The 21,462-nt window shown below is 39.0% G+C and overlaps 1 protein-coding gene across 2 annotated transcripts in view; it reads left to right on the forward strand.

Annotated features, from left to right (window-relative positions):
* Positions 1-21,462, forward strand: part of LOC102220268 (Down syndrome cell adhesion molecule-like protein 1 homolog) — a 110,117-nt gene that overhangs the window by 16,598 nt on the left and 72,057 nt on the right. For both annotated transcript variants that reach the window (XM_023351424.1, XM_023351425.1), the window contains exon 3: positions 5,542-5,688. In XM_023351424.1, the coding sequence (XP_023207192.1) occupies positions 5,542-5,688 (147 nt within the window). The remainder of the gene's footprint in view (positions 1-5,541; positions 5,689-21,462) is intronic.

A 21,462-nucleotide genomic window follows, 5' to 3' on the forward strand; every position in this document is an offset into this window, starting at 1 on the left:
TGTCCTGCTTCTAAATCCTACTCCTACTGCTTCTGTGGGTAAGAAGGTGCTGTGAGGTAAATGTTTCTAAATGACTTATCACCAGGAATAACAACAAAATAAAAGTTACGTTGTGAAAGAAAAGTCATAAGCCATAATCCTGTGGATTCTTTTTTTTTTATGTTCATAAACAGGAACTATTGTTGGACGTTTTAAACTATTTTGAGTCCACTGATAGGTAGTGAAAACTTAAATACCAGTGGAAGACATTAGTAGTCACTACTCGGAGTCTGCACTGGACACGTCGCCAGACCGGAACACACATGCTAATATCCTAGCATGCACGGTTTTGGGTTGTGAGAGAACACAAAGTCCCTGGTGAGAAAGCAAGCAGGCATGGGGAGAAAATGCAAACTTCATTCAAAATGACGGAAGTTGAACCGAGGACCTTCTTCCTGCTGGAAACAAAGCTGCCAAATGTGTCAACAAACAAATCCATTCATTCTAACATGACACGCATAAAGGGACAAATATTTTCCAGATCTTTCCACTTACACAAAGTCCAGTTTGATTTTATCTACAAGGTGTTGTGCTCTTCTCGCTGACAAAACCTCTTCTATTTTAGTTCTTTAGTCCAACTTAATGTTTTAGATCAGCACGCTAATTTTGATGTCAGATTGAGAAAAATGAGAAAAAATTGAGTAAATACAACATGTGGCTTTCAAAGTATTACCTCTCTCTTTGAGTAAGCCACTCTAACATCTTGTTTTTTTGTTCTGGAGCCATCCAGGTGTGTATTTGCTGGCGCACGTCAGGTCATTGTTCCACTGCAAAGCCCAATGGAGCTTGAGTCTAAGATCACAAACTTAGCCTGACGTTCTCCATGAGAGTTTTCTGGCAGAGGTCATGTCCCACAGAAGTATGCAACCTGAATCCATCGTACCACCACCACCATCATCATGTTTGACTGTTGGCATGACTTTGCACATCTGAAACGCTGAATAAGTTTTACACTAAATGTAATAGGACACTCCTTCCAAAACTCTCCTCTCCTGAGTGCATCCATATTAATGGAGGCCAAGCAGAAGAGTCACCGAACATTCTTGTGTCTGCTAATATATATATTTATTTTTATTTTTTTCTGCTGGCATCAGTTGGAAAACCAAAAATCCATATAATCAGAAAGACAGAAGATTAATTAATAGTTGCCCTTTGCCTTGATCACTGAATGTCATGAAAGAACAGTCCGTTTTTATTTTCATATAACTTCCAGCATAAATGATTAACAAGAGACTTCAGTGCACACATGCAGTAATGCTGTGGTAGAATGGGCTGTACGAGTCAAAGGGTTTTAAGTTTCATTTACCTAACAGCTGTTTACACAGACACAATACAATGAAGGAAGGACACCTGTTCGTTGCGGCTAACCTTACCTCTTCTTTGTTCCAGCTAAAATACACAAAACTGCAAAGCTCTGGAAAGAGTGTGCATAGATCCTCTTTCTTAATTTGTCCTCAGCATCTCTTCTCAAACTGGTAGTTTATTTCTAACATAAAAACAAGTTTCCAAAGAGGGCTTTGTTTTTATTTTATTTATTTTTTAATCTATAACATTTTCAGTTGATAATGAAAGCCACGTACATTAGGATCTCTTGTGTTTCATCATGTTCCTCCACAATCTCTTCGTATTCTCAGCTTGCTTTATAAATTAGTAAATGCAGTATTTGGTTTCCCTGTCGTTAATTATTGAAGCGACAGTGATACAAGACTCGCCTCCCAGTGCGCCCAGTGCGCCCAGACCCATGTTTTAGCTCGTTTCCTGGCAACCCAGCTACTTATAGTCAGGCATCAGTAACATCCTAATAATTCTGCTGCGCATGCGATAGGGGGGTGGGGGAGTGCAATTTACACACAAATCAGTCCGACTATTTTACATCATGTTACGAAGCTGCCCTTGTGTCTCTATAAGGTCTTTGAATAACGTGCAATAAATCACAACAGTGGCCTCTTATTGTGGTCGCTGCTAGACCTTATTTGACAGATTTCAAGTGGGTAAAGGAACTGTTGCGCAACACCCTTCGAAAGGGTGTGAAGTGTAAAACAAGTGACCTTGACTGGATATGAACTTCCACTGAACTGAAATGTGATATCTGTCATCGTTGTGGCAAGTATTTACAAGCTGTCAGGCTGATTTTAAACACTCTCGGAGAGCCTCAGTGGGCATTTGGGATTCTACTTTCTATTGACAGAAGGGAGCCAGGTCACCAGGAGAGTAAATAAATGATTGAAAGGATTGGCTCGGTCACAACAGCCGAGGCTCTTGTGTCGATCCAGGCTATTGATCCAGTGCTAGGTGGCATCAATGAAACGCTAGAGTTGTTTAATTTAAGGAAGTCAAACAAAGGCCTAATGAGAATGATTTTTTTATTTTAGCTTTTGAGCTCTCGTCGATGCTCTGCTTCTGGTTACCAAAGTGGCGGCAAAATGATCTCCATCCTGTCTCCTGCATTTTGTCATGTTGGAACCTAAAAAAAATACGTGGTGTATTGTGTGTTTACAATGTCTCCAAATATAATGCAAGTCAACCAAGATCGCCTCATTTCAAAAACAAACTCCAAATAGCGTTGAGTTTGAAGATCACATCAGAAAGATGTGAAATTTGAATTTAAAGCTTTCAACTTTTAAAACAACATACAACATTCGGTCATCTTCTGAAAATAACAAAAGCAGGCACAACTATAAGGAGTTAGTTGGAAGACGTCGGTAGCTAGATAAAGGGAAATACTGCAAGAAGATCTGTCAGGTGCTTCAGAAAGCTGGGGAAACTTTGCATCATTATTGTGTTTTTGCTTTTTGTATTGACATTTTTTGTGATGAAGCAGTTTGTGGCTCTTGACATATTAATGGATTTCACCACATTGCATAATATGACTTTCAATGTGCAGCCAGCCAATTACTTGTTGGAATTGCCCAGTCAAACATAAGCTGCAAGTCTTGAAGAAAATACTTTTTCCAGATGCTCTCAATCTCATCTTAGTCTTTTAGTTATTCTGCAAATAATGGGTAAAAAAAATTCTTTCCACTGAAAACCATGTCTATAAATTACTAATTGAGGGAGACTGAATAGAAATGCATGCCACACTTTTCAGTTTTATTCCTAAAAATTTTCACATCATTATGGTCAAGTTTATGTCGTCTGATTGAATGAAGTCCTAATATACATTGATGTTCAAGGGGAATAAACACATTTACAAAGAACTGAATCTTCTGTCTCTTTGTCTCTGTGAAATCTAGAGCGGTTTTCTAAGATAAATCATCAAACATAAAAAAAAGTACTCGAAAATGTTTTACATTGTCAAACCAACACACACAAAAAACCTTCTAAATAAAACTTTGATAAAATTGAATTAAATTTAATAAAAGTATATCAATATTTGTCAGGTTCACACATACGCTACACTCTGTGCTCCTTCACAAGCCACCAAAGAAGAAAGACGGGGTCCATGGTTCAGGCGCTTATGAATAAAGTACAACTGTGAAATCAATAGATAGAATGAGACAAAAGACTTGGGAGAATAAAGCTCGAACTTTAAGGTGAAAGACTCTCCACCGTTTCGACAAGGACATTGGCTTTGGTTCCACTGGGTTCCAGTGACAGTAGCGGCTGGCATAAAGCATTATTAATGACCAAGGAAACTGGCCTTCAGGCGAGGCGTTAATTATATCACTGGAGAGCTGGAGGAAGAGAGCGGGAGGGGTGAGGCCACTCCCAGTTTGATGTGTGTGTGTGCGCGCGTGTACATTTTACATTGTTAAGCCATTACTGTCCTAATTTCTAAAGTGAGGCCCGGCTGATAGATTGCCAGAATCCGTCCCCAATATCAGTCTAGACCCTATCTGATTTCTGTAATTGTGTTTTTCTCATCTTATTCATGTCAGATATTCTCCTTTTTGTGCACATCAAAGAGAAAAAAAATAATCTAGTGAGTTAACTTTAAACAAATAAGCTCCACAGTTTGGGTTAGAAACCAATACACCGATGATTCTGTCCAGTGGGTGTGCCCTTGAGCTACCTGTCTCTCCTTCTTATCAAAATAATCCATTCATTTAATTTCACCTCACTTAATTTATCTAATGAATGTATGCTTTGATTCAACAATTCACATTTTTCCACTAATCCAAATGTGACAGAATTAACTGGAGAGATAATTTGGTTAGCTACAGGCTACTGTTTTTATCATTAGGCCCGTCTTAATCACTACCGTCCTTTCTGTACACTGGCACAGATTCGTAGTCTGGAGCTCAGTGTGCCATGAGCAGAGGGTGTGTTTTTGATGCCTGGCGCCTGCATGTGACAGCTCCATCGGCTGTGAGCGGTCCTCCACTCCTTGCCGTCTCATAGCATCTGTGGCGCTGCGCCTTAAAAGGCCAGGGGCCGATCACTGTGCATCCCTTCCAACGCAGCTCAAAGTCAGGCCTTCTTACAATCAAACTGTGGCTTTAAGTCTGGGGCTAAAAAGTGCATCGCTGTCCTAATGTGGTTAAACTGAACACCAGAAAGCATTGTTTTCTGATCTGTCCCTGCATTCATCATTTGGTGAGGCTGGACAGTGATGACATAAAAAAAGAGGCATTGAAAACCTTTTTTTTTTTTCCAAGTTAGAAAATATTATGTGTCACTAATTTTCAGATTATGATGTCTACACATGGAGTACTACTTACTACTTTAACTTTTTTTATTTGCTAAGATTCCTCACATCCTACAAAAGCACAGAAAGGGCAGTTTAGGTTTTTTTTTAGGTTTTAAGTTACCCCATACGCTCTCAGTTTTCAGCAGTGATCTTTGAAATGTTTGAAATGTTAAACATAATATTTAATAACCTTAACTCTGCTTTACCTTCTCCACAGTTTTCTCTTTGACTTGTCGCTTGCTCTTGGTTTTCATAGTACTGTCCTTTCAACAAAGTTCTCACACAAACATATGGGTTCTTTACAGAACAGTTTTATTTATACTGGAAACGAATTACAGACTGAACACTGTTTAGTAATCTGCTCTTAATCTTAAAATACAAGCATGTCTCACTTTCTAATATCAAAAGGAATTTATATATTTTTTTCACTTCATCCAATTGCTTGCTATGCTGATGATCCAAAAGAGATGTGAAAATTGTGATTGTAGGGTGATGAAATAAAATACTATAGTGATATGAATACTTTTTTAAAAAGTGCCTAAAATGACACCAGTTCAAATTGAGAAACACCTTTGCTTCTTTGGTCTTAGCTCTCTATAAACTTAGTTTCCATTCATTTTAATAAAACACAAAGTTGCAATTGTCAATGCCACATGAAAATGCGACAAGCTTTTTGTATCTACTTGTATAGATAATCTGATGTGCTGCTTCTCAACTGATGATGTGTTTTATAACTATTCTTTCAGCTTCTCAAACGTGATGCACTTTAATTTTAAAAAAATTAAGATGCTTCATTTTTATTAGCGTCCGGGTTACAAACACAATGCTGCTTTAAATAACTAACATTCTTCCTTTTCTTTCCTATAACCCAGTGTTCAGGGAGCCCTACACAGTCCGAGTGGCAGACCAGCATTCCATGCGGGGTAACATTGCCGTATTCAAGTGCCTCATCCCTTCAGCTGTTCAAGAGTACGTCAGCGTGGTGTCCTGGGAGAAAGACACCGTTTCCATCATCCCTGGTAGGACATTCAGGATACAGTTGTCATCAGTGATTCACCAAACACCGTTACGTTGCAGTTGGAAATTAGTTTGACAGGTTTTGTCAGCCAATCGCTAAAATACTGATGTCATGACTCGCTCGTTGTGTTTTATTTGCTTCAGGGAGAAATTAGATGAAGAAATTTAACAGAATGTTGGTTATTATCTTTTTACAGTGATAAATATGTTTTGTTTTTGCAATGCTTGTTTGGGTATAACATTTTTCACCATACAATTCCCATAGTTTAAAAGTTCTTTACATGGGTTGTCAAACTAAATTGTGGAGAAACTGCAGGTTTTTCTACCGGTCGGCATCAGTACTATTGCTTCACACTGCCGCTCATTCAGTAAAAGAATGTCACCTGACTTTTCCTCTGCATTCAAAAACGACAAATTCAGCTGTTTGGGAATATTTCTGGTCACGTAAAATACATGCAGACATGTTGTGGAAACATACCATCCCTTTAGTGCTCTTAATAAAAACATAAAGGAAACTCGACTTGTGCCCATGTGGGTGTGTGAATGTTGACTGAGAAAGCTTGAGACGGTACACAGTCGGATGAGTGATACATTTGTGTCACTGCTCGTGAAAAAATTGAGCAGCCATATCTTTGCTGCGTCTCGGAGCAGCTCTCTTTACTCCACATGATCCTTTCTTTAAATCATTCAACGGAGAAGCAATATCACTTTGAAACTGAGCTTGCAAGTATCTATTCTTTCAGTGTGCATTGACATTTGTGCATGTGAATGTGAATGTGTTCAGGTGTGCGTGGCATGGTGTTAACGTCTGCTCTATAGAGCAACGCCAAATTGCAGGCTGTCAGATGAGACTGTTCAGGTCAGATGATACGTTTTGCTCCTTCTGCCCCTTATCGCCCTCTCTGATACAGAGTGCTTACTTCGTCTCTGTACAGTGCATGCGCCTTTGTGCATAAAGGTGTGTTTGTGCTCCTCTTTTTGTACAATTCTATCCTTCACACAGCAGCACCCATTGATCCAACTCAACACTGGTGCGTATATGTATGTGTGTGGCCCGAGGGGGGTTTCCAGTCTGGATCGATAAAGCTTGTTGTTGGATTCCCCTCTCTCTTGTCACGGATCTCTCAGTGTGAGAGTGGTGAGACCAGGCAAGTCTGTTTGACTCATAGCTCAGTGTGTCTGCGTGTGTGCTTTGTTAGTAAAAGTCAGTGTATCACGTTTGTGTGCTAAGCGCTCAGTGGGAGTATGGTATTGATCATTTGGTAAAACATGCACACATAAACAAGTAAAAGCATGTTGGGATAGTCGCTTTCTCTCTCTCTCTCTCGCTCTTCCTCTTCCTCACTCACACACGCCCACACACCAAAGTGTAAATAAGTGATTTCCTGAAAAAGACCTTAACCCTAAAAGAATGAAATAAGGATGTACTGTTTTGCAAAGATAAATAAATAGATGCATATAGTCAAAATGAGCTGCTTCCATAGGGTGACTGTACTTAACCTTAGAGATAACGGGAAGTCATCTGGGGTTAGCTCCCAACACAACCCTTCTTGGACTCCAGTGATATAGCCAGGAGAAATACAGATAGTATCCATGACTTTAAGTCTGCTGGCTTTTTATTCCATTGTGTATTTTAACTGGCAATTTTTTGCTATCAGCTCAGGGATGTAGATGCCAAGATTTTATGCAATCTGTGGTGTCCATACCATATAGCCCATAAAAAGCAGTCGCCCATTTGGATGTTTTACCCTTTTTGTTGCTTTTGCAAATCAGTCATGCCCAACAAAATTTGGCTTCCTTAACAAAGAAAAAAAACTTACAAAAATCCTTTTCATGTTAAAGTAGAAACTGGTTTGTACAAAATGACAAAAATAAATACAGATATTTAACATAAAGTTTAATGATTGTTAAATGATTGCACAAATATTCCAAGCAGTAGTTAGATTATGCACCTTTTGCTAAAATCACATCTGAACTCTGCAATTTTTCTCCACTCTGCTTTGTAATACTTTTCAAGCTCTGTCAGGTAGCATGGAGTTTTCACTTTGACATTAAAAAAGTGTTTTCGTCTTTTTATTTCTTTTTTTTTTTTTTTTTGTCAAAAAGGCCAAATTTGATTCATCATAAATAATTTGTAAAAGAAATATAAGGGTAAAACATCCAAGGGAATGATTACTTTTTATAGGCGCTGGTAAAGGTTTTCTCCGGGGAGTTTTGCTGACAAAGTCACGACTTAACTTAAAGATGGTTTTTGCTAACTCTTCCGATTTTGATCTTTCAACCACATTTATCTTGATACCTGATCTGTTAACAACAGATGGAAAATCCCTTATTCATCCCAAATTCATTCCACTTCTCAGTAAGTGTTTGTTATCTAAACAAACAAACTTTTTTTTTTTTTTGCCAAATTGCAAAACACAGCTCTCTATAGCTCACACAATCAGCTATAAGAACATATTGCATTTCTGTTTCTTAACACAGGTTGGATCCACAGTCAATCAGCAACAATAAGGTGGATGCACGATTTTAACTAAGATTTGTTTATCTAACTAGGAGTAACACGAGATTCAGATTCAGAGCTTTTATTCCACTTAAAATAGGGCATGAGCAAGTAGTGCTATAATAATTGTAAATCTACCAAGCTGTTTACATAAATTTACACTTTATTTTTCTTTGTATCACCTGCAGTCACATTAATTCTTGATGTTTTTTGTGTTACAGTTAAAAAAAAAAAAAGGGAATTAAGTGTGATATATTCATATCAGGGCTCAAAGATCCACTAGAAATGATGATTTTGGGATCCTTAATGAAACCATGCTTTGCTATCCTGTCAAAAATGTTAATCTAAAGACATTGTGGAGCTTTATTTTTTCCTCCCAATTTTCTCAGTCACTCCTCCTCCTCTCTCCTCACAGCTGATGAATAGGTCCTATTGGTAAGACAGTGGTGCTCTTCTTTTCGACCATCTTCGGCTCAAAGGCTCTTCTCATCTCTTTCCCTCCATGGTACAGACTGGTGGCCTGTGTCGATGGCCCCACACAGAAACACTTACACAAACACTGACCCACACCGAGTTCCAATTAGAGGCGTTCGTGCATGCCTCCATCCATCCGTCCATTCATCCCCTTCATCCATCAGCTCCTGGTTGCATGCTCAACTTTCAGCCTTCACTTGAGCACTCGAGATGCTCTGGTGCTTTGCCATTTATTAGAGACAGAGCATGCTAGGTGTCGGCTTGACAAGATGACATATGTCACACAGACGGCTATGTTGGTCAATAAAACTGAGTATGAATGGGTTTTGATGAAGAGAGAGGAGGGTGTTTGCTGACAGCTGGCCTCACTGCGATTCGACCCTTCTTGGGTGTCGTGTCAGTATTTGACAGCCAAATCTGTTTGCCTTTGTGGCCTGCACATAGAGCAATGTTGGGCGGTACGGACAAATTTACAGACAGACAGGCTGATAGTCAAACAGAGGAGGGCCAAGTGTTTAGACTAGCTCTTGTGGTTTTTACTCAGCTGTCAAAACCGCCGCTCTCGCACCGCTTCTCCGTATAGCTGCGTCTCTCCGTTTAATTGATGGTTTGCTGGTGTCGCCGTCACTTATAATAAAATTAGCATTTGTTTTCTTGTCAGTTAGGCAACTGAAGGACTACAATCTGACAGATGTGTAATAAGGAACTTCATCTGCGTACGGGGGTGTGTGTGTGTATGAGACTGTGTGAATCTCCTCCTCCAGTTGGAGCTTAAAACAGTGTGAGTTTTATCCGGTCGCCATGGAAACCGGTGCAATCCGGCAGGCGGAATGAGGAAGGTGTGAGGATGCATCGCTGCTTGATTTTTATTAGTGCATCACCATCGCTCAGCTCCACCACAGTCATGCTCACACACATGCATACACACCGGCAAACAGAGGACAGTGATGCATATTTCTGTTCCTTCCTGGGATGGAAGACGGTCAACCTGTCCTCGCTGAAACTGTTAATTGCGTCCATCACGTCAACGCTCCAGTACATGCAGATTTGCATATAAGCAACTGAGGTTTTTGATATTGATTACCATATGTTTCAAAACACTGTCTGTGGTCACCTCCCTCACAAAGCTTCCAACATTTTATGACTAAAACACGGTATTACACACACTACAATTAGAGGAGATTGTTTTTTTTCTATCCGAAATAAAATTCTAACCTTTCCTGAGGACTGCCCTTCTAATTCCAATTTTGACTAATTTATTTATATATATAAAATATATATATTTTATTTTAAAAAAGGTTTAGTGTGCACAAAGTGGAAACAGTATGCTGTGTTGTCTTTGTTAGTTTGCAAGAGTATTTATGCATTAATTAGTCTGTTGTTGATGGTTTAGAGAACAAAAATCTTTGGAGTGAATGAATAAAAAATAAAAAAAAAAACAGAAGAAAAACATAGGTACTGATGTAGATATCTGCTCAAAGCCATTTCTAAGAAGAGAGCCATTATCCAGAAATGGAGATAACCTGAAATACTGACTATCAACACTCTACCTCCTTACCTTCAGAAATGCAGCATAAATTGAGTTAGAGGAACTCAAATGAACATTCAACTAATTGGCAGAAAAAAAGAAAAGGAACCCTTCCCCTAAAGAAGAAAGTGAAGAATAAAATGTGATGTTGTTCACTGATTGAAGCTGCCTCTTTGACACGCACTACATGCCTCTCTGAGTAAAGTGCAGTGTCGCCACAGCTGCTGCATCTCCTGCCCTAGTCTCCATTTTGTATCCTCTCTGTAGAGGCCTGCTAGCTCTCTCCATCCCTCCGTCTATCCACTCCTAACTTTCTTCCCCTCTAGTCCTTCCTTTTTAGAGGCACTTATTAGGAGATAGTGAAGTGACAATGCCTGGCCTGTTCCATCCACTCCATCAGCCCTCTAAGTGAACAAGAGATAGGCCCAAAAACCACAGAATAAGCAGAAAACAGGGGAACATAAAGTGGCACAAAAGCATGACATGCTAAATTATGCAGATGGCAAAGCGAGTACGGGGTGGAGAGACGATGGAATAAGTTAGGTAGGTAGATAAGGACGCATGAGAGGGTGTGGGGATGGATAAAGAGAGAGGTGTATGTTTTAGTTTTCTTGCTGTCCCCAGCACCCAAGGGAGAAGGAAGGAGAAGAGCAGGAGCTTTAAAGCCCCCAGTCATTAAAGATGCATCTGACAAGTTCCTCCATCTTTTCTCCTGTGTCTCTCTTTGTCCTTTTGTTATATCTGCCGTTAGTGTCTGACCATTAACCATTATACACATCTATGTGTGATTTCCTTTAGGAGCAGAGAAGTTTATACCTCACGTAAAAGGTAGGGGAAGAGGGCAGGCAGCAGGGTAACCGGGGAGGGGAAATGGGTGGTGTTTACTTATTGATGTGTGTTTATGGGCTGTGGTGTGTGCGTGTTTGTGTATGAGAACCTGGCTGTGATGTGTGTTAGGTTGGGTTATTTATTCAGCACTCGTGTTTGGATGTTTTACAGAGAGAACAGGTGCAGAGCGACTCTGAGCTTGCTCTGTTTGAACGGACTCTGTGTCTGTGGGCGTGCGCTGGTGTGTGTGTGTGTGTTTGGGGTGGGCTGGAGGGTGTAGGGGTGTGTGAGGGTGTTTGTCGGTGAGACAGACGGAAAGAAAGAGTCAGACACAGGGGCATTCACTGCTGTCCAGGCAATGATAGACCTGCAGTGTTTATCTGTGCAGAAAACCTGATTTGAAGATAGATAGATAGATAGATAGATAGATAGAAAGAACATGGACGTTCTGACTGAAATGGCGGGAGAGATGGAGGGAGATTGAAGGAGGATATGATGGAGGTAGGAAGTGAGAGAGGGCTGCGCACGAGGAGAATTTCAATGGCACTCCAATCATGCAGGCAGTCTCGTTAGCCCAGGGAACATTTGCATAGCGCCTCTGTGAATTCATTTGGCCTCACTCAGAAGAGAAGGCTCCCTTTCCTTTCTGCTTGTTAGTTATTCATTAACCACAAGGTGTGTGCAAGGCCGCTTGTGTGAGTTTGTCTGGGCTTTATGCACCCCCCTGCCCCCACAACCTCCCGCAGACCAACGTGCCTTTCGTTCTGTACTGTTGCCGTCCTCGCGTTTTGTGCCCGAGATCATTGCTAGCTGTGTTGTTGTTTGTTTGTTTTGTTTTGGGGGTTTTTCCAGTGTTTTCAACATCTCTTTTGACTCCGTGGACACATGCTTCACTGCTTCCTTCCATTACAGCGAAAGCAGACAGAGTCGCCTTCAGATATTTTGCCAAATCCAGAGCCGACGTCAGAGCCTTACTCATCTCCCGCCATGATCTCTTGCCAACACCCTCCTCCTGAAATCGTGCTGCTGCTCCTCAACTTTGTGCATCATGCTGCCTTCCCAAGGAACTAATTAGTGGAAAAATACACGATGTAAGTTCAGACAATTAGGTTTTTGCTGGAGGCCATTTTTAATGGGGAGCATGACTACCCCCCCACCCCACCACCACCACCACCACTTCTCCACCCCCAGAAAAAGAAGACATCAGTTAAGTTGGAGTAAGGTGGTGTGATTGTTTGTTTGGGTGTGAGGGTTTGAAGGTTGGGGTGGTGTCAGTGAGGAAGTTCAGCCAGTAAGTGGTGATGACACATATAATGAAGAATGCAGCGAACGTGTTATTCTAATTATCCCACTGACACCTCATACAATCTAATGTTGTTTGACAGTGCACAACAACCAGGGTGGAGAAGAGCTCTGATATGCACATTTGTATGTGTGTGTGAACTTTGCTGTGTGTGTGTGTGGTTTTGAAGCCAGGTTTTTACCTGATTGTGACAAAGTTGGTTACACACGGTGCTGTAAAAAAAGTTTTTCTTACTTTTTCTTGTTTCAAATAATGAAACGGCTTCTTTTTTAGAACTGCAGTGTTAGTAATGTGATGAATACCTTCCAAAAACATTCGACATTTGTCCCGTCAGTCCACAGAGTCTTGAGGATTATTATGTTGTGTTTAGTCAATTGTGTGATGGACTTTAGTAATCTGTAATTACTAAAGCACAGTGCAATTAGTGCTTTAAATGGGCCGGCATGCACCAATACCACTATCAACTCTATCAGCACTTTTAGATTTTACCTCTCAAAGTACTCTAAGATGTTGATGTTGTTTCCTACTTGCTTTACAAAGAAAATGCAACGTGATTCATTTTTATAAACACACATCTGTTTCATGCATATCTTGTCTGTGGATGCAAAGATAAAATTCTATCATTTTATTGTGTGGTTTCCAAACACAATGCACAACTATTAAATGTGATTTACAACCTCAAAATATTAGAAAATATAGAAATACCTGTCTGTTCAAAGGACAGACCAAACATGACTTTTTCTGTTCAGAGGCTATGTGCTTTTTAGATGCGAGTGTTGTTTGCATCCGAATTTGTATTTTGTGCAAAAATAAATTATGCACTATTGCATTCTTAAGTATTGAGTAAGTTGACCAACATCAACAATACATGAAAGGTATGTGTAAAAAAAAGCAATGAGAATAAGTATGAACCAAGCATTTTTACATGTATTTTCAGAGATGCAAGTGTTTATGCATATTTGTGTTTCAATAGTGCCGTGGGGGCAGGGTAGTATGAGAAATATCCTGTTCCAACATATCCCTGCTGGAGCTGACTTAATGACCCGTGACCTGAAGATGTACATGCAGAAGAAAGAAAGCGAGCGACAGAGTAGTTGAAGTGGGACATAAAGGAAGCAGGAAGAAGAAGAGGAGGAGTATATGGAGACAGAGAGCACTGGGGTGAAGGATCAGGCACAAAATGGATGAAAACTGTAGCAAATAAATGTGAAATGACATGGAGAGACATGCAAATGTTTCCTTTTGTTTATCTTTTTTTTTTACATAATTTATCTGTTCTCAGTTTTCTGTCTTTTTTGACATACTGCATCTTGTTTAATTTCTAATTATATCACTATTGTTATTAATATTATTATTCTATCCTGTTCTTTCAACTCAGGGAACCTTCTATATTCTGTTGTGCAGCTGTGAGTGTGCTTACGTCGAAATGTGTGTGTGTGTGTGAGCCTGAGCTCCCCTGTCAGCAATGGAATCTCTGTGCTTTATTAATAGCTAATCAATGAGCTCTCTGGGATGTATGTTATGGCCTGAGGACTCCCGCAAGACATATGCTGGCATCTAAGTGCTCACCCGTCAATAGTTCACTGGCGTTTAATGCATATTTTTAGACATACTCTCTTCTTCCCCTCTTTACAACATGGGAAAAACAACACAAACAAACATGATTTACTCCTCTAATACTGATCGAATTTTTTTGCACCGAATACTTCCAGCATTGTAAATGTAAAACTTTAGATTCTAGATGTGATCTTTTGTTCTTTACAAAGAAATACATTGCTGGGTTATGTGAAGTGGAGGTTTTAAAGGTGAATTCTCGCTGTTTCTTATCTTGCCAGGTATGCTGTCATCTTGTAAATGTGTTACCTGGGTCCTAATGTAAGGACATTAAAGAGACTATCTGGAACATTCAATCCTGGTAAAACGTTGAATTAATGGTGTTGCTTTGGTTGAAGTTCAATTTTCAACAATGCATGTGTATTGGCATCAAGGGTGACAAATTAATTGCTGAATTTTATGTGTTGTGACTGATCTGTTGTGTTTTGACATAAGGTGATCAGCTGAATGATCTGGATGCCCCCCATGTGCTCAGATGACTATTATCCAAGTTGATCCAAAACTAGGTCTTACCATCAGTTTCACTTTTAGCTTTAACCACTAGCATGCTGAGGTAAGTGAAGTGTTTGCATAGAGGGAGAGCAATGTTATTAGTGAGTCATAGTGCTGCAGCAGTGTCTTGTTTGTGTGGTGTAAACATAGTGTGTGAAAACGTCAGCGCTCACTCAAATGAATTTTGTTGACTTGTCTATGCCATTGATGACAGCCGCTGTTAATATTGAGGGCAGTGTGGCACTATGTAGCTCATGTTGTAAAAAAGAAGACAATAAGAAAAATTATATTACTTTTTCATTCCCAACCTTTTTAAGGGCCACACAGATCCCCTTTTCTCCTGCACTGCCTTGACTTTTGTCAGTTTCTCAGAGCGTACATCATCACATCCTGCTCCACCATGCCCATGTTTGCTACCGTTTGAAACTTGGCTCCGATTTCACAGGTTGAAACTGAACTTCGCTCTGGTGAATATAGTGTCTAACAATCATGTCAACATTGTAAATGCATTGAAAACATCATGACAGTGAGGCTTGACAACATTAGAAATGGAATAATATTTTTGTGTGCTTTAAGTGAGCATACTTTGACATTTAGGGAGTATAAATAAATTATATTTCAGCTAATTTAATTCCTAAACTGTGGAATTATTTTTGTCTCTGTCTGAAAAGACCACAATTAAAACCAATGATACAACATCCTGGAAACTTTTCACAGCCTGCTGTGTTTAGTTATTTTCTTTTGGAGATGAAAGACATCTGTTCTGCACTCTTGCTGGCATTGTCTCCAAGACGCTTTGGAGGGCTTGTAGTGGAGCATCTATAGTCATCTGTCCTACTAAAGAATCATAGAGAATGTAGCTTTCCCTTGATGGCGTCATGTTGAGTGTTTTTCTTTGTAGTCAATAGATCAAAGTCAGCTGTCGCGGCTTTTGCACCTCCTATTGGTAGAAACGCCTCTGATCTGCCACCAGATTACAGTTCAGTATTGATTGGTGGGGTAAACGACCATGTAGTGCTATTGATTTTTGCAAATTCTGAACATTTTGATAGTGTGAAGCACTACTTATTGGTGATGGTGTCAAACTGGACTTATTTTCTGCTTGATACTATATTTTAGTTGATTTAAACTCTGATTCATGATCTAAGTCCCTATCTTACTTTACCTTAGAGTTTATATGAGGTAGAAAAGATTTCTTACTGCATCCCACATGGAGTGCTATTGTGGTTAATATGGACTGCATTATCTGTCTCAACAGCAGGAAATGCATTTTACTTTCTGCGATAGTGTCAGTGTTGTCCATGGCCAACAAGTTTGTTTGCCTTAAGGCACAGCCTGAGGCAGGAGAGTGCCTGGTTTGTGGACTTAGAATCTGCCACTTTTTAAAGTTGTTTTGGTTCTCTTGGCTTCATCAGACTGAAATTTTAAGCTGAGTAATAGTTGGAGCTCCACTGAATTCAAACAAGTTTCTATTCAAATGGAGGAATGAAAGGCAGGAAGTTTGCAGTCACTTAAAATGACCAAAAATGTTAGATGTTGGATCTGTTGTAGCACAACACTTAAATCAAAAGTTTATGAGTTGACAGGAAACTAAATTAGGTGTTATTCTTTCTTTGAATTACCAACTAGACAAGAAGATCAAACACTTTCAAGTTCAGGTAATGTCTTACTATTTAAGCTGTTCAAATGTGTCACGTTATTTTGCATAAATATGTATTAAAACAGCATTTTACAAAAACAAGTCCTCTTAGATTAGTACGTATACATAAAATAAAAACTCTTAACCTTATGTTTGCTTTCGTCTATGATGTCTGCCATTTTGGACTTTATATAAATGTATCAGTTTGTCTTTGAAGCCTGGCAAAGGGTCACATGACCTTAATATTTGATCCATTCCTCTTCAAATGTATGCAGTGATGTGAGGTGAAGGTGATTGATAGTTCTGTTGTCTACAGCCTGTGAACTACTGTCTGTATCTCCCAGGATCCAGAAACCATTTAGAGCTTGACACGAGTCTTTTTGTAGTAGAGCTCCAATTTATTTTACAATGCTGAAATATACAGAGAAAGGGGTCTTTGATCAACCCACTTTGCTCGATCTTTGTTGATGATCCAGAATTCTGCTTTCCACTCTCACTCACACCTGCAGAGATCACCTGCTTTTCATTTAAAGGAAGTACAAGAGTTTATGGTCATTCTATGACGGTAGGAAGAAAAACAGGCCCACATCACCACAGATCATCCAGTGTGCTAGTCAATTTTTTTCATACTTTTCACATTTTTATTACTCTGAGATCAACAGAGCACATGGTACCAGGTAAAGCCACAGCATGTTTGGCAAACTATACATCTTAAGTTATCTAATGGTAGGCAAAAAAAACATCTTTTCTGCCATTTTGTCCAAATAATGTGTTTGCGAGCAAATCGTGTATCATGTTTGCTATAAAGAATTAGTGCTCTCTTGATGCCGCTCTTTGATGATGACCTCTAATAGTGATCAGTCGAGGTTGTTTTTTATTTTTTATTTTGTTTTACCTCTCATATGATCCTTCTTGATCGGTGCTGTACCAAGATAAACATGGGTCCCTGTTGATTTAAGCTATTTATACACTGTTCTAAATGTTTAGATGGGTAGTCTTTTTCTTGTAGAGGACTGCTTGAAGATAATTTCACATGTGCCTTGAGTGACATGTTCTCTTCTTGTAATGTGCTTAAGAGAAAGAAGCAGCCATATTATCTTTCAAAGAAACAGGAACTCGGATTACTAATTAACATTTCCTAAAACTCTAACACACTTGAGAAAAAAGCTAATATCTTTAATATGGATACCAGTAAATGAATAGGGTGCTTAATATGAGAAGACTCAAACTCCCCATTGACAAAAAAGTAAAAAGAAAAAAAAAGAAAAAGAAGTTACAGATATTTTTACAATAACAAAAAAAATCTTTCAGTGAAAGTCGTGAGTCCTCATCAACCTCAATACTAGTAATAAAAACTGGAATGCAAATTTCACATATTTTTGTAAACATACATGCAGCAGCCTCATGATAGTGTAAGTGCGTGTCTGTATTTGTATGGGCTCTTTTGTTAGAGAGAGACAGAAGCAGCAGCCAGTGTTTTTGCATTAAAGCAAAGCTGAGTAAGGCTCCCTGAAGAAAAACTATGAAGGGGGTTGAAAAGGGAGGGTAAAAAGGGAGAAAGGAAGTCATTTGAATCTCATATACATTTCAGTTTAACGTCATTCTAGCCTTTATGCATTCTTTTTTTGCAGCCGCCTGCACACACAAACACAGACACGGTAACCCCCTCGCCTAGCCGGTTCTCGTGGACAGAGCTCTTGTGTATGAGCACAGATTGACGGTTGAGTGTTTGCACTACAGCTCATTCATCCTTGTTGACTATATTTCTGCAGCCGAGTTGAAAATACATGGTGTGTCACATGCAGCCTCTCTACATAATGAAATCCATTATACTGGCTTCAATTGTTGCACGCTGTGGTACATTAGATATAACATTAGAAGCTGGAGCACACAAAGACAGAGAGGAAAACTCTACCTGTAGGCACTGAAATAAATTTATAGGGTCTACAAGCTGCCGAATTTTTTACATGTCCACAACAGCAAATTTCTAAGCTAATTTGTGATGTGTGTCCCTAACAATATATTACCATGTTAAAAATGCAAATACAAAGCAGAGTAAGAAGGTAACACTACAGTCATATTCAGTAAATTAGATTATTATTGAAAAGTGATATTATTTCAAGAACTCAATTCTCCAAGTAAGACACGTTACTATGTAGATTAATTACACACAGACTGATGTTTTCAAGCGCTTATTACTGGTAATTATAAGATTTTTGTTTTTTGCTTTTATCTAATAACACAGCATTTAAAATTGCATTATCCATCAGATTAATATTAAACATTTTTAATACATTGATGGAGGCTTATTAAGATTATGCCTAGTACCTGCTTAAAGGTTCATTTTTGAAAGGTACTTTTAATTTGACATTCATCCTTATAAATTACCCACATTGTTAATTGTCGAGATAAATAAATTGAAATGGACAACGTCTCGGTAAAACATGGAAGCATGATGTGGCCAAATTCTGCCAAAGCCTAAATCTGTGGTGTATATTGTTGTAGACTTGATTTTTAAACCAGATAAATACTGGTATAGATCACATTCCCATAAGAAGAGGAAAATGGTAAAACAGAGAATTAAAAAATATACACAGTGGATTTAGATCAAAGCAGCATGTGCAATAATAGGACATTTGCTTTTAAATGGTTACCTGATGCTTTGTCAGAAAGGTCTATCATGTGTCTCTCCTTTCTTTAGGTGTAACACAAGCAGGCAGACACGATCAGAGCTTTACGCCATTGCAGCCAGTACTCTATACTGTGCTTGTTTGCTGCATTTTGAGTGTAGTCATAAAAATGTGTTATTTTTAAAAAAATCCTTAATAAAATCTTTAATAAAATTCATTTAAGGTTGTATTTTGAATTTCCGCATTTTCAGATTAAGCATATGGACCAGTCTAATTTGACTAATTTGTATATACTGAATATATACACATTCTCTGTCATTCTTGTATTGATATCTGGGTTTTGCAAATGGAAATGTTTGCAGTGGCAACTCTTAATTCAGTTTATGCTGCTGTCTTAAGAGGGGAATTTAAAGAAGCCAGCATTTTATCCCAGACTTGTGCTTGAATGGTGCAGGTAATATGGACACACATAGGAAAGCAAAAACTTGCAAACAAATTGCATGGCCAGAAGAAGAAGAGCTGCTAAATTCAGTTTCAGTGAAGTGACAATTAAGGTTCAAATTACACATCAAAAGCAACCTGTTAAAACTTAACAGTTGACGGGTTACATTTTCTTTATCACTTCTTATCCTATTTGATGCTGTTGAAATTTACAAACAAAATAAATGACGTGGTAAAGTAAATCTAAGCAGTCCTCTTAAAGAATGATTGAGTTGTTTAAATTTTAATATATTAAAGTTGTCATTATGTAGTTTGAATCTTCTATTATGAAAATAGAAGCAAGGATGGCAGATTCTTTCAAAATGATTTGTGTCCTTTTCTGGACTTTCATTTTCACCCAAATAGAGAATATACATATCTTCTTCATGCACAATGTCTAATTTGAAGTTGAGCAAACATGGAGCACTACCTAGGGTATGTGCAGGGCTGTGGACAGTTTGAGGGGCAGGTAACAGTGGCATCAGATAACTGGCAGACACACTAGTACCGCTTCCTCTCCAGAAGTCAACAGCACGTCGCAGCTTTCCACTAATAGGGAGAGTGGTTTTGCATTTACGCAATGTGTTGCTGTGCAGCAGAGAGCCATTCTGGTTCTGTCAGTATGCGTTCATCTGGATGTGTTCCTTTACTGCCTGTATGCATAATTTTAGACTTTCAAATTGGCATTTGCATGTTTCTGCATATGTGCACGCATGCATTTGTGTGTACGTGTGTGTGTTCGTTTATGCATTCCTGCGCAAGCACTGGATGTTTATGCACTTGTATGTCCGATGTGTCAATGGTACGTAGCGAGAAAAAGAGAGATAGGGAGGTTGGAATAAGAAATGTAAGTGGAAAGGGAGATAACATAAAGAAAAAGAGCAGTTGCCAAGGAGGGAGTGATATTGAGAATGAAAGACAGCGGAATTCTCTCTGGGGAGATGCACATGGAGACCAAAGACACATTCTGCCACCATAAGCATGTTTAAATTTTGAACAGGCACTTAAGAGGGACAGCAAAGAGATGCATATTTCTCTTGAGCAGGGACTTGAGGGTAAAGCAGTGATTTTTCTGAGTATGAGGGACAAAGAGGTGTTTAGAATAAGGGAGTGAGGAGAGGAGAGTTAGAGTGCAGGAAAAGAGAGGAAAGAGATGGAGGTTTTCTTAATGGAGGTGTTTTTGCTTCACTAATTTTAGGACCCATTTAACTGAGTGTGCCTTTTTCTCTCTCCCGTGCCTCTGCCTCCCTTCCTCTCCTCTCCTTCCATCTTACCTCTCCTATCTTTTCCTACATTTCTAGTTAATTTAATGAAGGGTTGCCCGATTGCTTTTAGCATTAATATTCCAATACCAAGTGATGTAAATAATGAATGCAGCCTTCCCCTGTTCTCTCTCCCCACCCCTTCCCCTCTCTGAATGATGTTGAGCCCCATCTGTCGTCTCTGTGGTGGCACAGAGCAGTCCCCGAGGAAGAGAGAGGAAAGTGGGATAAGAGGGCAGAGGAAGGCAAAGAGAGCAAAAAAAGGGAGGGCGAAGGGTGAAGAAGGTGTGTCCAAATAGATGACATCAAAAGATCTGTAAATATCAGATAGCTCAATGTAATTATAATTTACTGTAAAATTTGGAATAGCATCTTTATATATTCTGTGTAGTGTCTACTACACAAGATGAGATGATACAGCAGATTTTCACATCACGACTGTATTTATCAAAATTTAACAGGCCATTTATCATTTACTATTGAGCTGCGAATTTATTAGTTTATTTGATTTAATGTCTCAAAATAGTTGAGTATTTAGTTGTCCCCCCTTAAGCTGAAGAATATTTTTTCTCTCCTCACACTGACAGTTTTTTTTAAGCTGGGGGAAAAGGAGCAGCTTTGAAAGCAAGAGATGCGTTTTTGAAGCATTACTTTAAATCTGACGTGCCTGAATCAGAAACACGTGAAACAGCCGTCCAACACTTGCCTCGCTCTAAAATCTGATAATAAACTATACTCATTACACTTCAGATAAAACTTCAGATAAAATTCCTCAGTTTAACTGGACATGTGTTTCTACTGGTTCACATCAACAGGGCAGTTCCACATCTGCTCACACCCACACACAGTCTTTTTATTGGTTTTATAAACTATTGATTTCTGGAACATTTCACTTATATTGGATTTTTTAAAACAACTGTCACAGCTGGACCTTTTCAGGTTTTCAATAATAATCTGATTATGGTCTTGAATGTACAAAATCCTATTTTACTTTACAGACTGCAACAGGAGGTGTGGACGGGTTTT

This window comes from Xiphophorus maculatus, chromosome 18, assembly GCF_002775205.1.
Source record: "Xiphophorus maculatus strain JP 163 A chromosome 18, X_maculatus-5.0-male, whole genome shotgun sequence".
In the NCBI taxonomy this organism is placed as follows: Eukaryota; Metazoa; Chordata; class Actinopteri; order Cyprinodontiformes; family Poeciliidae; genus Xiphophorus; species Xiphophorus maculatus.